The sequence below is a fragment of the Phalacrocorax aristotelis genome, chromosome 11 (genome assembly GCF_949628215.1).
Source record: "Phalacrocorax aristotelis chromosome 11, bGulAri2.1, whole genome shotgun sequence".
NCBI lineage: Eukaryota > Metazoa > Chordata > Aves > Suliformes > Phalacrocoracidae > Phalacrocorax > Phalacrocorax aristotelis.
In genome coordinates, this window is record NC_134286.1 from 15,720,475 (window position 1) to 15,735,269 (window position 14,795).

Below are 14,795 nucleotides of genomic sequence, written 5' to 3' on the forward strand. Positions count from 1 at the left end.
CTGAAGGAATGTAAAATTGCAAAATGAATCTGGTCTAAGTTCAGATTTCCAATCTTTGATCTAACCGTGATTATGCTGATTGCATTTAGAATAATACAACTTTCAGAAGTGCAAATAAAGCTAGAATAGACACTTTAAAGCATAATATCAAATGATAGGAGCAAACAGTGTGAGTGGGAGAATTGATAATTATTTTTCATACACGCTGTTTTGGATCTTCCAAACTACATCTCTCTTCACTGATTTACTTGACAAAGCTAATTTAATATTTGGGGTTTTCTTTTTTTTTGTTGGTTATTGTATAACCATATATTTAGGTAGCTGTAAACATTGCTGTAGATTACGAGCAGTACAGCTCTCTTTTGCTCAGCTAGACTTCAGTGTCTCTGAAAATAATATTGCTCAATCTCCTTTCTCAGTTAGCCTTGGACCAGAATAAGCATTCAAATGTTTTGCTAAAGCTTTGAGGCTGTTTAATGATCAGCTATGGAAGTGTTCTCAGAGTGCTTGCAATTTTCTAGTAGATAAGGCAAATTTCACAGCTAAAATTACTGATACATAGATATTAACCTCATATTTTAAGGCTTTGCAATCCATATAATTAAATTTTATTTTTTTCCAATCAGGAGGTAAGCACAAAGACTGTGTCGCTGTGGTCCTATATAAACAGCCAGTTAGATGAGTTCACAAATCCTTTCTACGTCAACTATGAAAACCATGTTCTGTATCCTGTTGCCAGTCTGAACCATTTGGAGCTATGGCTGAACTACTATGTCAGATGGAACCCAAGGATGCGGCCTCAGGTATGAGTTTTCACATGAGTTTTATGTTTTAAAGAAGAGCACAGAGATGAAAAACAGAATTACATTTCATAGTGTTGAATGCAGCATTTAATTTAAAAAGTGCTCATCTGTCAGCTGATAGGGAAAAAGGTGATTTTCTCAAAGATGATGCGGGATGTGTTCAAACTTGGTGAAATGATGTTTTCACTAAAGTTACCAGTAGAATAGGGAGTTACAGTATTGCTTTATTGGCTTGTGAAAGGTAACAGATTAACAGTCTTTGTTGTCAGAAGATTACTTCTATAACATTTCTATAATACTTTGTAATACTTTTTAATACTTTTATTGCCTTAACCTTCCTGTAGAGTTTAGTGTGCCTTTGGTTTTAGTCATGTTTTGCCCTTTACCAATGATGGTATAAAATATAGCAGCAATTTCTGAAAGAATTGGACTAAGTACCAATTCATTTTGTAGGCTCTCTAAACTTAGCATCACATAGATGCTTGTTTTCAATTCACCTTTACAGTTTCAAGCTGGCATGCTAAAGATTAAACCCTCCCTATCCATGCTCCTTGATTCATCCAGTATTTGTTCCTATAAGTAATGTCTGCTATTCAGAGAAATCTCTAAATCTCGTCAGACAAATACTCCATATGCTCTCATGCTTAGAAGTCTGAAGAAAGAACATTCAGTTTGTGTCACAATAATATATCTGAGGGTGCTATACCATCTCTTTATTAAGGTAACATTCCAAAGTACCCCCAAGCGTATTATGATAAAGTACCTGTATTAAGTGACTGCTCAAAAACTGCTTTCATCTTCTAGCAGTTAGAATGAGACATGAGTTTTAAATTTATTAGACACCCACAAGTCAGAGGCTGTTGTAAAAGACAGTGTTCCAAGGTAAGTTTCAAGGACAGTACACTGGTAGAAGTCCAGGCATCTGAGAAATACCGGTTAAGGTCCTGGAAAAGTCTGGATTGCTTTCTTACTGAGGTGTTTCCTCTGAGCTGCTTTGTTTCCCTTATTCTATTTTGGTTGATGTAGTCCTATGACTGTTAGGCACCTCTTAGCTGTTAGCATGTGTTGAAACTTGAAAGACAGCATATTTTAATCTTTAGGGTTTTAAAATAAAATTGTCAACTGTTTTTTCACTAAATGTCATCTTTCCCTTAGACTATTTGCTGAAAAACATTTGCGTGGTTTATGAGCGTTTTAGTATAATCGACCTGCCAGCAGTGTCACTTTGTAACTGTATTTAATGACATCTATAAGATATTGAAAGCGAGCGGCCTTTGTAAATACACACGAAAGCTAGTCCCGGTCCAAACGAGGTGAGGGTGGGGAGGACGTAACAGAATGAGAAAATATCGGAACCATCGTCTACTTAGTGGCAAGCTCTGCTCACCGCCTCCCTGTTGGAGAGCGCTCTGCCCACTCCTGTTGGAGAGCACTTGGGAGCTCTAGCGTGTGTGGTTCAGTGATCTTCACTGGTCTTTGGGAACTGGTCCCTCAAATCAGCGGGTTCAGGGTAACAAAATTTGATGATCCTGGTAACTGCCTTAACTTTATGACCACCTTCTTTTCTTGAAGAACTAATACAGCTGTTTTGACTTTTTGGATCTACCACATTAGCTTTGTCTTGGGAAGATACATCATTCCTTTCCTCTTGTCTCTGCCCTGAATTGATGTGGTGTTTGCGACAAATATTCCAAAGTGTTTCACTTCTACTTGGATAAATTTGCTGCAGAAATTACAGTTTTTTGTTGCAGAATTTTGTTCTCCAATCTAATTATGAAAGCACAAACTCATGCAAACAAGTAAATAAGTCTTTGTAATCACAGTATACGGAGTTTGCTTCCTTCTGTATTTGCATTGACTAGTTTCACACCCTGTTCACTGATTCACTAACATTCAGACCCATTCAGTAACAGCAGAAAAGACAATCATCATTGCAACGCCCAGCAGGTCTTCACTTATCTTCAGTAAAAAGCTTTCTTAAACAATCAGTGGATTTATTAAAATAATGGGCATCTCTACCTACTGAGAAAAGGTGTTTTTGTTGAATAACTTTAAATGTGATTCTTTTGTTTTTCAACTGGAATAAGAGAAATTTAAATACTTAATGAAGAGCGCTCTGATGAACAGCGATTCAAGGCAACCTCACGTACTGTTTTATCAGCGGCAAAAACTTCTACAGGAATCTGGAAAATGTTTATTGTTTTCTAGGAGCTTACCAAAGAGGAAGACATGCCTAATTACATGAGTTTAAGGGAAGATGAAGAAATCAGAATGGATGTTTGATACCCGTTATCAACCATCTTTATATTATGGGAGAGGAAACTCTCAAGAGCAAAAGGGCAGTTTTCGGTTTGGGGCAATATTTTAGTTTTTCCAATTTCAGTTTTATTAGTGAGTGAGGCTCGATTTTTAAAATGGACTGAGAGAAGTTAATCATTGTGCTTCGTTGACTTTTCTGTTGGAAATGAGCATGTATTACCTTCAATTTTTTTAATTTGAAAATTACGGAATGCTAAATAGATATAAGCATTTATTTTTGCTTTATTGTACTCTGTCTTCAAATATCTGTGACTCATCAGCCCTCTAACAGTACAGTAAGGTCTGATCATATTTGTCATTGTGCTAGGACATACAGAGTTCAGAGTTATTCTTATGTTCTGTAAAGAAAAGATTGCTTATAATGATGTGTCTTCAGTTCTATCTAAGTTCTGTGGAAGGCTGAATTGGTGGTTTTGGTGGTGTTTATTTGCATCAAGAGCCTCATTTTAGGATTACAGCTGTAATGCAATAGGTGCTGTGCAATTAGGTGACACATGGTCTCCTTCCATAGGGTCCAAAGGTCAAGTGTATGAGAAGTGAAGGATGTGGAAAACTCTAGGTTAAACGTGGACATCTCTTCTAGATTCCCTTTTTGCTAAACTATGCTTCAACAAGGTCATTCTAATTCTTAAGTGAAATAAAATGTTCCTTGGTTTCAGTCTGGAGGTGTTAATTCATTATTGACTTCTTGCCCCAAGAAAATTAGATAGGTTTTAGTCCTGTCTTATTTGAGTTCATTGACTGAGGGCGTTTTTCAGATTTGCCCTTTCCTTGGGTTGGAGAAATGTGTATTTGTATGTGACGTGGGGAAGATAAGTTCTTTCATTCTCTCATACAGAGGTGTGTGCTCTGTGAGTACCTGCTACTGGACTTACAGATGACCCTGCTAGTCTGGAATGGATAAGACTGATGCTTTTTGAATTTTTGAGTTGGTATCACATATTTCTCTTTCCTTTCCTACGTAGTCATTCAGACCTCTTCTTTACACTGGTTTGAGGAGTTCTGGCTGCCAGGTGCCAGTTAGCTATCTGCTTGGGCAACTCTGGAAGGTGGGGAGAATGTAACAAATTATTTCCCTGAATATGACTTCTGCAGGGGCAGTGTTTTTGAACTAATATACTTCTATCGTTCATATATGCAGAGCATGAGTAAAAGTCTGGTCCTTTTAATTCAAGCTGTGCCTGCTATGTGAGAAGCAAGGAAACAAGTGTATTTTAGTCACAAAATTTACATAGTCCATTAGGATATGTTTAGTTGTTTTTATGCCTTCTGGGAAATGGCTTTTTAATCCTTGGAGTACAGGGCTTAAACTTGTTTTGTTTTAATTGTTTTTTTTTTTTATTTTTCTATCCTTGCTCATTTTTCTTCAAGCTCTGTTCCAGAAATGTGGCCACTGGGCTAGAAAGAGTATCATAGGAATACCTGTAAGTTTTAAAATTCATTCTTTTCTTTGTGCATGCAGACCTTCACCCACAATATAAGGCTAGCACCATCTATAACCTAGAAATTCAGTTCAGCTGCTGGAATGGTATCATCTGCTAAAGGCAGTCTTTGGAGCTTCCATGAAAAGCCAGGGCAAGTCTGTTCATAGGTTAGCAGCTGGCTTAAAAAAAGGGAAGGGAAAGGTAGCAATAAATAACTGTTCGTTCAATATACACAGAAATGATCTGGAACGCATATAAATAGGTTACAAAGCTGCTTTTTTTGTGCTGAGTATAGAATTGTAGAAGGTTTTGATGTGTTGAAGAGTTGAGTGATTAGATGTCAGCTGAACTTCAGTGTCAATAAACACAAAATACTGCGTATTTAAAAGAACAAATAAGGTGATAAGTGTCACTGGAAAAATTTTTGAGAATAAGCTGGAAAACATGAGATGCTTTATCCTGCACATAACAGTATAGGACTTACTGCCTGGCACGTGGGGTGTTCATATTATTTACACCTGCCTTCAGTCAAGTTGCCCAGTATTTTTCTCTCTGAGCATGTTGACATCGGTTATAATATTTTTAATGTTCATGAATATGATATAACACAATTTTGTGGCAGGATGAAGCCATCATACAGCTCTGGAGATGCTTGGCATTGCTGCTCTGTGATCCATGGCCTGGAGCCCATCATTTTCCATGAAAGAATGAGGCAGGAGATGTCAGGAGAAGGAATCTTCATGTGGGTTAGTTAGTTGGAGTGTTGACCTAGCTAAGGAGATTTCATCCCTGCGTTTACTGCAGGGTTTCTTGTGAGACAAGGCAAGTTTCCTACAGTACGTGATAGTTTCTCTAAGTCAAGATAGATTTCCAGGGTCTGATTTACTGCAGGTAACTTACATCTGCAGATAAAGCTCTCAGCATTCAATTGATATGGAATGAAATAAAGACTAACTGCTTATCCTGTGTGCTGAAAGAGTCTGCAGTTATTTTAGAAAAAAAAAGCTTGGTATCCTGTATTAAGCACAGCATCAGAACATGCACAGAAAGGGAGAAACTATCACTGTACAAATAATCTTCATTTTGGGGACTTTCTAACAAAGCATTGCTCTAATCTATCAGATGTCTAAATCTAAACAGGCTGTAGGTTTTAACAAGCAATGGCATTAGCTCGTAATCTGTAGAGTTTCCCGATTCTGGAAATCTATGCAGTTGTTTGCAAAAATCTCTGTTCCACTTCCCACGTGGTAGGATTCATAATTTCTGTTTGCCAGTCATTGCTTTTCCAGAGGCCAGGGGGTTTTGCTTGGTTTCCCAGGAGCATACCTCCACAATAAGTGTGGAAGTATTGATTATTATTGAAAACTGCAGTTTTCATCATTTGAGATTGCCTTTTTCTATAAGTATACTGTTAACTAGTTTTTAAAGGCAAGCCTGTCAGCATTCCAGCTCTTCATGAAGAGGAACAAAAAGCTCAAGTGAAAGATATTGTTGTCTTTCCAATGCACAGAGTGGGTTTTTGAAAAACCAACAGTCTTAAGTCGAGCAATGAATTTAAAATAACCATTTTCCTCTGCAGCCTTTCTTCCCTGTTGCTAAAATAGATAAAGTATACTCACTGAACAAGACAAAATGCATTCACTGTTGAACAATTTTCATGTGAATGACTGTCCTTGAGCTAGTACAGTAATACACAGTAGATATCCATCCAATTAAGACTTGGTGGTACTATAAGTTGAGTAGCTATTATAATTTCTTTTATACCTATCCTTGTGTTGACAAATTTTGCTATCCAAAAGCACTCCAGGATCCTGAAGGATTACTTGGGAATGAAAACCTGAAAATCAATACTGAAAGTGAACTGTAATAATTCTGTGAAGAGGAAGGTTTGAATTTTTTAGGAAATTAAGCTGTCTTACATCAAGGTGTTTTTTATATGTTGTAGTATATATATTGCATAGCATAATTGTAGTTTCTGTGTGGGAATAATTAAAAAAATCTACCTTTATATTTCTTCAAGTCCTCACCCAGCATTAATAATTTATTATAACTGTAAAGTCGTGTGTTCTGAGAGTTACAGTACACCAGGTCCTGCTTTCAGTATACACGTGGATAATTCAGTTTAAAAAATGGTTTCATATCAATGGTATTTTAAGCAATGAAGAATGTTTCTTTAGCAGTGTTCTAAGTATTTTTCAGCTCATTATAGGCACCAGCTACCTTACCTTTAAAGTGTAGGAAAAGTATCTGCTTTTGAATGAAACAGGCAGCAAAGCGAGCAAATCAGGAAAATAAAACTCCACCCATTTTAACTGGTGGATTTGCAGGAACCTACAATTGGTTCTTTCTGAGTGAAGAATGGTACTTGGCTCACTTGATTTTGCAGCATTTTGCTGGTTTTTACTGGTTGGGTGTGGGATTTCAAATATTGAAGTATCACTAGCAGTGGGAGAATCATATTAAGTCTTACAGGGGAAAGAGGCTGTTTGTACCAGAGAGAAGAAACTCTGGAAAGGCAGGGCAACTGGCAATATGACAGATAAGGAGTGGAAGGGAGAATCGGCACATAGCAGGGAAGAAGTGCAAGAGTAGAGGGGAGATATGGGTGAATAGATTGTATGAGGAGGGGGATCAGGTCCTAAGTTTAATCATGGCTTGATGCAGAAAAGTTGGACTGGAAACTTAAAAGAATGTTGAAATGGGCAAAAATGTGAATTGTTAAAAGGCTAGAGAAACCTAAGAACTTGGCTAAATAAAATCTTCCAGAGAAGTTGATTTTTTTTATTTATTTACAAAGAATTAGTCCCTTAAGATAACTCAATAAGAGAGGGGTAATGGAATAAAAATAGGGATTTGAATGGGAAAGGACTACAAAACCTGGTGAGAGCTTAAAACCAAATAGAAAGATGCTAGAATCATGGGCAACTGGGATGAGTCTTTAAAGCTTATATTTAGTGCTGAGGGTATTGCTCAGGATGGGTAAAAGGACTAGGGATGCAGGGTTTGGGTAAGTGGCTGGAAAAAGTTGATTATGAGTTAGAGAGGAGAGCAACATGCAGTCTTAGTCATATTCTTCTTAGTTTCTGAGTCAATATTATGGCAGCAATTAAAAGAAAAAAGACTGAAAAATCATCTCAGGAGGTTGCAGGTGAATTCTTCTCCAGCTTTTACAGAGCCAGCTTTTTGGTTAATGCCTGGAGCAAGGTCAGGCTTCCCAAGTATCCCCACTACTTAGTGCTGCTGGCAAACTCCTTACTCGTGTCCCTGCTTGGATTCTACTGCTAGCTCTATTAGATATAAATGCCAGTTTTGATTTGGATTGATCAACTTCTAATCTGTTTTTAGTAAATTTCATGTGATCAGAGAATTCTAATTTTATTTCATATAAATAGTCAAATGACAGAATTTTTTTATGAGGTTAACCCACCAAATTCTGTTAAAATGTGGTACGGTCAACTTTATGTTTCTACTTTATTTTTTACTGGAATATTTTGTTAAATAACAGAAATTAAATTAATTGTATTTTAGCACATTGAGGTAATAATTAAACATGTGACAAACATCCTGAAGACCTAATGAGCAATGGCCCAGCCAGTTTTCCAGCCCAACAAAACTGCAGATGCACTGCTGCATTACATTTCATCTGTGTAGGCTCCGCTTGTGCAGCAGAAATAGGTCTTTGCTTTTGCCTGGAGCATGGACAGAAATGATGGGGACCTGGCTGTAGTGGCTGGGCGTTGCCTAGCAGCATTACTGCGGCAACACGCTGGGAAGCAGGTGTTACAAAGGAAAGGATGCACGCTCTTCTGAAGATCCAGTATTGATACAGTGGAGTAGAGCAGCAAAAAATAACTTGAATGCGACTGGGTGGTGAGTCCAGAGTCATCTTTTTGAGCTTCCACTCCTAGTTTGAGAGGTGGGATGAGAGAGTAGAAAACAGTACATCTGCCTTCAAACTCCAAACAAATTCATCTCAGTCAGATCAATTCTATGATTTCTTAACAAGACAGTAATAAAAGCTTGCCATGGAGACACTACTTGTGCCGTGCAAGTATTCACTTCTAGGGTTAAGGTGGTAACAAGATCTTTTAATAAACGATCTTCTCCAAACTTCTTGTTCCTTACAGAATTTGTCACTCTTCCACTTCCTTTCATTCTGAACAGTGGCAAAGTAAAGGAGAACCTTGTTCACAGTAAGCCGTTACAGGTGTTATTGTGAAGGTTGTTGGACCCATTTCCTTCTGAAGAAGGCTTTGTTTGAGAGAGGAATCGCACACTGAAATATAATGGTGTGAAGGGACAGAAATAGAGTTATCTGGAAGAATTTGCACACGGTGGTATGAAGAAATGCTGGCAGCAACAGGTCTGCCTGGGAATGAGTCTTTAGGAAGTGTGGAAATGAATTAAATTTCTTTTTTATTATTATTATTTAATGAGTTTTGTGACAGAATTCATTTGAAGATGCTTCATCCTCTTACTCTTCTTCCTCCTGTGAAGATGGAAGGAAGCTCCCAGAAAGCTGCATGATCCCAGTTTTGTTTGGTTCTCTTAATGGTTTCATTAAAAGAAAAATACACGTGACTTCAGGTTGAGGCTTTGTTTTAGGCATTTCCCCCTCTTTTCCCTCTATCACCACTGACTACCTTTTTATTCTTTCACATTTGAATTTGCTGCTTTTTTCACAAAAGGGAAGTTACAGTAGCAGAATTGAAGACATCTCGGGGGAAACATGGCTCCTCATGCCAGGCTGAGGTCTTTTTTATAAGAACTTCTAAAATATTATCTCTCAGCTGCCTGTGCCACCTTTTTCTTATCCACTGAGTATGTAACTCTAACATGGACCTTTAACACTAATAAATCAGTTATTGTCAGCTGCTTGAAAATACTCTGAATGTGCTAAAGATTTCTCTAGACTGAATTTGACATGTTATTTTGCGAAATTAAAGTATGTACCGGAAGTGTGCGAAATCTATTGTTTGAATTTTATTGTTTTACATGAATGTGCATCTACATCATGCTGTGTTAAATGGCAAGCAACGAGAGTCTTTTCCTGGGAAAGACTTGACATTAGAAAACCATTTGTGCTTACACAACCATGTGAAATGGCACGATGATACTTATGTAGAACTGTCTTGCAGTGTTCCCAGCTAACGTGCACTTATTAAAAGATGGCCAATATTTTAAAGGTGACCCTTCCCCCCCCCCCCCCCCCCCCCCCATTTACAAGACCCTACTCTGCCTTGCTTACACCTTTGCTGCCCCTTAATGATTTGGGTTAGGTCACCAAGTATGTGTGCCTGACTGAATTGTTTTGTAAAACTTCATCCAAGAAAGCTCAGTTGCTTACAAGAATGTGACTAAGAAGAACTGTTTTCCCATATGAAAATATTGGTATTGTAGACTTCTTTTGGGGGCAGGGGCTGTTTTTCTGCAAATAAGCCATCTCTAGGGCAAACACGAGATTTTGGCAAGAGAGATTATGTTTCAGAAATGTGCCTGGTCATATGCCATATCCTGGAAGAAATTCATCCAGTTTGGAGGTCTGAGGCTGGTACAATCTCAGTGAATTCTCAAGGACTGAGAATAAATGAGAGTAAAAGGACAGAGGGATGGATTTGATACAGAGTCTATGAGAGTTGTGACAAACTGGGAACAGGCAGTAGGAGTGAATAATGGTCCAAGTGTTGGATGTCTTTGCTTTTTGTGCAACCCACGGAATACCATCTGAGAAAGTAGGCTGGAGGGGACGCGGCTGCAGACAAAGAAAAACTGTCCCGTGGGTGAGGGAGCAGGATGTTGCTCTGGAGAAATAAAGTTTCTCCCTGCCTTTGCCACAGGATTCCTCTGTTGTGAGGGAGATACCTGGAGCGGAGTGGTCACCGTGCATCCGCTCCGTATTTACTGGGTATCCTGCTTGATACCCACACACTGAACTGCAGATTCCTAAGTTCTCTGTTAAACCAAATTGAGATCCAAGCTATGCAAAATTAGGAGGTGCTTGCTTCAGATCCTTGTCTGCAAAATGGAGTGTTAGTACTCCTGTATGTCGTTAGCATGCTGCAGAAGTACATTTTTTTCTTGACATGACATGAAGGTACAGGAAAGGAAACCTAAGAATTTTAAGCTCAGAGGAATAAATAAAGGATGGGGTCAGACACTGCAAAGAAAACTCAATATTGAGTAGCTGCTCACTAATTGAGTAGCATCAAACTGCACTGAATACAGGAGGAATACAAGGGGGAAGCTAGTATTTTAACATTTATTTAACCAATTATTTTATACAGAGGTACAGGAAGGCTGACTTGATTTTGGAGAAGTAATCTTCATTCTGACACCTCCTAATCTTTTGAGGGCATATTTTTGCAACCTTAATGTTGAAGAGTTTTTTGTGCGACTTGAATACACGTAGACTTTTAAAATGTCATTATTGTTATTTAGCTAATTTATTTAAAGACAGTCCTGTTCTTTGAGATGGACACATGGGGAGAGCAGCACTTGTGTCAAAGTTTGAGCATGTGTCTTGTTGAATTAGGTTCTGGGGGAATGCAGAGGAAGGATTGAGATGTGCAGCCACGCTTTTCCTCCTTGAGGCATTTAACTCAGTGTGCCAAGTTCTGCAGTGGCTTTTGTGTAGTGTATCCTGAAAGGATTTGTAGTGGGTTCCCCAAAAGCCAGTTGTATGGAACTGCTTTTTATGAGTGAGCATTGTGCAGTGGAACACACCAGCCAGCGCCCATGTGAAAGGGGTCTAAGAGAAATGGGCCTGTTATGCTGAATCATGATTAAGCTGTGCAGAAATCAGGTGTGCAAATGTCCCGTGACCCAGGGCTTGCGTGACTAATGATACCAATGGTAAATCACTCTGCTACAGACCTAAGTGGTTAAGGAAAATGTCTTCATAAAGAAGAAATCTGAAGTGGGAGTATATGAGAAAGGGATCTTTTACTTGAGGAAAAGGGGAAAAAAAAGTAGGGAAGGGGAATGCTAATTCCAGAAAGTCTTGGCCTTCAGTGAAATTTGAATTTGCCATAGTGTGTATTACAGCATCTTGGAGAAACTTCATCACCAGGACTCAGTTTTGCCATGTTTTTAGGTGTATACATTTTCTGTAGACCTCCTCAGAAAAATGAGGTTGGCTTTCTGGAGGGTGTGCTTTTTGTTTGATCAGTGGAGGAGGCTGTTGTCTGTAGACTTGCAGCCTCTCTTGCTAAAGAGTTTGTACGGCGGATGCAGAAGACTGCAAGAAGAGGAGGAGTTCATTGCATAGCAAAGGCAGGACTGCAGGGTCATGGGGAGCTTCAGCAATTGTTCTGCTGAAGACTCAAAAAGTTATGCTTTTTAAATTGCTGTAGATGGCATGCTGGATGAATTGATGATTCCCAGGGTACTGGGAACAGCACTTTGTGAATACGCTGAAGTTTCTGTTCATGGGCTCAGCCACAAACAAGAAAAATGCATATGGCCAAAAAGAGGTTGACCCAACCAGACTGTTTGATGCTATTTTATTCTTTTAAGTTAGAAATGAAATTGTATTTTCCTGTTTCAGAAACATGAATGTTAGATTTTGAAAATGTCAAAATCAAAGGCGTGGGTTTTTGATGAACTTTCTTTAAAAAGCCTGAATTCACAAAAACATAAATTGTGACTGAGCTGTGTGGTGATGGCAAGAAGAAACCCTTTCTAGTTTTTGATACCTCCTTCACAGAGCACCGTGTGAGAATTTCATGCTCAGGTGCGCATCTCAGCCCTGTAATCACTTTTAAGCAGTAGGAAGTGATTGTGGTTGAATGCCATTCGCAGGAGCTTGGCGTTCCAGAATCCCAGGGTATAAATTACTTAAAATGTCTAGCAATCCGTAGGTTTCTCATTGCTGGATTTCACCATGATTGTCTCGTCAGCCCAATTAAATTATTTTCCCATCTTGCTCTTTCCAAAAGTTGTAAACAATTAAAGTTTATATAGGATAGATAAATTAAAAGCAATTTACAGTCAAACTCTTTTGGCCTTTCTGTGGCATTTGGAAGAGAGGGAGGTCTCTTTGTGCTGTCTGAGATAACACATCCAGCCGCAAAAACCAGCGTGGCTTGCATCATCCTTTGGCCATGATTTGGTTGAGTGTTCCGGGAGAGCGTGAAAAATGCCTAGAAGTCTGATGCAGAGTGGTGCATATCTGGTGGTTTTTGGGCACTGTCAGAAGTAGAGGCAGAAACCGGATCCACTTCTATAAGAGGTTTATCAGGGTGTGACTCCAGGAGGTCCACCACAGCACAATTCACTTGGCTGCTGCACTTCTCTCACTGACAAGCTGGAAGGGATCAGACTCTTGGAAAGATGCCTGGCTAGAAGAGTTAACAAGATGCTTCGTATGGAGCCAGCTTTGTGAACTCTGCTCTCTTTACAGAACAAGTTCTGTCCCCACAGGCAGGGGAAGTAGCTCCTGGGAAAGGCATTTTAAGTTCAGCTGAAAGTGGTATTGATAAGGGGCAGGGATATCTTTATTGGAACATGTTTGGTACCCATCAAGACCATTTGCAAACAGACTTTTGAATAGGTTTCCTGCCAGCTGTGGTGTTAGAAAGGGGCAGTTTGCTGAAATGTTTCATTTTGAATGACTAAACGCTTTCCCTAAATACTGATACACTGAAATTCATAGGTGTTGGATTCATTGTGTTACTGAAAGAAACAGCGGAAGCATTGCTTGAGAAGATAACGCCCTGTGAGAGTCAAAGTAAGCCTTTTCTTTCTTCACTCGGCAGGTTCCAATCCATCAAAATCTTAAAGAGCTCCTCGCCATCCGGACAGAGCTTCAGAAGAAGGTTGAAGATTTGCAGCGGGAAGCTGCTACACGATCCATTTCTTCCTCCTCTGATAGAGGTTCATCTCCTTCCCATTCAGCCACACCGGTGCACACCTCTGTGTGATGTGTAACAAAAGCCATGTGAAAAAATTTGTGTCAGGTAATTCAGAGAGGAGGGTGAAATTCTTTTCCCATCACAAAAGGATTGTGAGTGACTTGTAATTGCTATGATCTACATGCCTTACTCTGTGTCTGATATTATCATGATGAGGCCAAAAAGAGCTTCAATAGATGGGATGTATTTTCTTGCTGGCAGCTCCCACATGTGTTTTGACATCTCTAGCTAAATCACCAATTGTGAAATTAAACTTTGTTTTGAGCAACTAACAATTTAACCATCCTAAAAAGGAATCCATCTGCCAAGCAGACAGAAGAATGCCTCTCACGCTGCCTAGGGTACCATGCCTGGTTGAGAGAATTGGATTAAATGCCGTGTGATGCTTACACAGAACACACAACGTCTTTCTGAATGGGAGCTCCTTATTTCACCTAGTAATATATATCTATTTTTTTTTTGGCTAAAGCAATTTATATTTTTTAGGTAATTAATGCACTTGGAAATTGATTTTAAAATAAATGTTTTCCAGTGTAGTCAGTTTTACATTTCGACTAAATATGCCATTAAAAGTGGATGAAGTTAAGCTGGATTTATCAAGTATACCACACTGACTTGTATGATGTAATATATTTGGTAAAGCATGTATTTTAGGTTTTTTAATGCCTTTTGTACAAGTTGAAATAAAGTCTTTTGACTGTTTAGCTGATTGTTCAGTTTCAGCCTCCTGAGCAGGAGGTAAACTTACGTCGAAGTCTTGTAAAAAGTGAAAGTTTGTTTTCTAGCAAATGGTAATATTTGGGGTGGGAATGATGCCCAGCTGTGTAAATTGTATAGTCTGTATAGCTCCACATTTTGTTAAGCGTGTTTTGTTTTAAAGTGTACACACAAAACGCAAAGCTGTGTCCATTTATACACATGTGTATGTGATGTTGAGCATATGCACACTCCCGTGGTTTTAAGCTGCAAGCTCAGAAAATGGATCCTGCCTGTCCAAACTCTTTTGAAGACCTTAACTTGTAATGACTTTGTTGGACAAAGTTTTTAAATAATGTGATCGTAATTGGTTTTCTTGAAATAAAGCCTCTTGGCTTTTTGTTTTTTAAATTGCTGCTAGCATTTTTGTCTGCAAAGTGAATAATTTAATGGTGTTTTCATATAAAATATGCATTCCCAACTTTCTTTCGTATCCTCCCCCCCAACCCGCCCCAATTCATTTCAGAGAGATCTGATCACTATAACACCCAACCTTTCAAAAAATTGGTCAGTGGCCTTCTTGGAAGGCCCAGAAAAATGGCGCATGCTGAAAATCTTTCCTGGATTGTTTTCCTCGCTGG

General features: G+C 38.8%; 1 protein-coding gene across 3 annotated transcripts in view; it reads left to right on the top strand.

Moving 5' to 3' along the window:
- Positions 1-14,565, top strand: part of MTMR1 (myotubularin related protein 1) — a 37,321-nt gene extending 22,756 nt beyond the window's left edge. For all 3 annotated transcript variants that reach the window (XM_075107048.1, XM_075107049.1, XM_075107050.1), the window contains 2 exons: positions 627-803; positions 13,303-14,565. In XM_075107048.1, coding sequence (XP_074963149.1) covers positions 627-803; positions 13,303-13,467 — 342 coding nt within the window. In that variant the 3' untranslated portion in view covers positions 13,468-14,565. The remainder of the gene's footprint in view (positions 1-626; positions 804-13,302) is intronic.
- Positions 14,566-14,795: the final 230 nt, after the last annotated feature.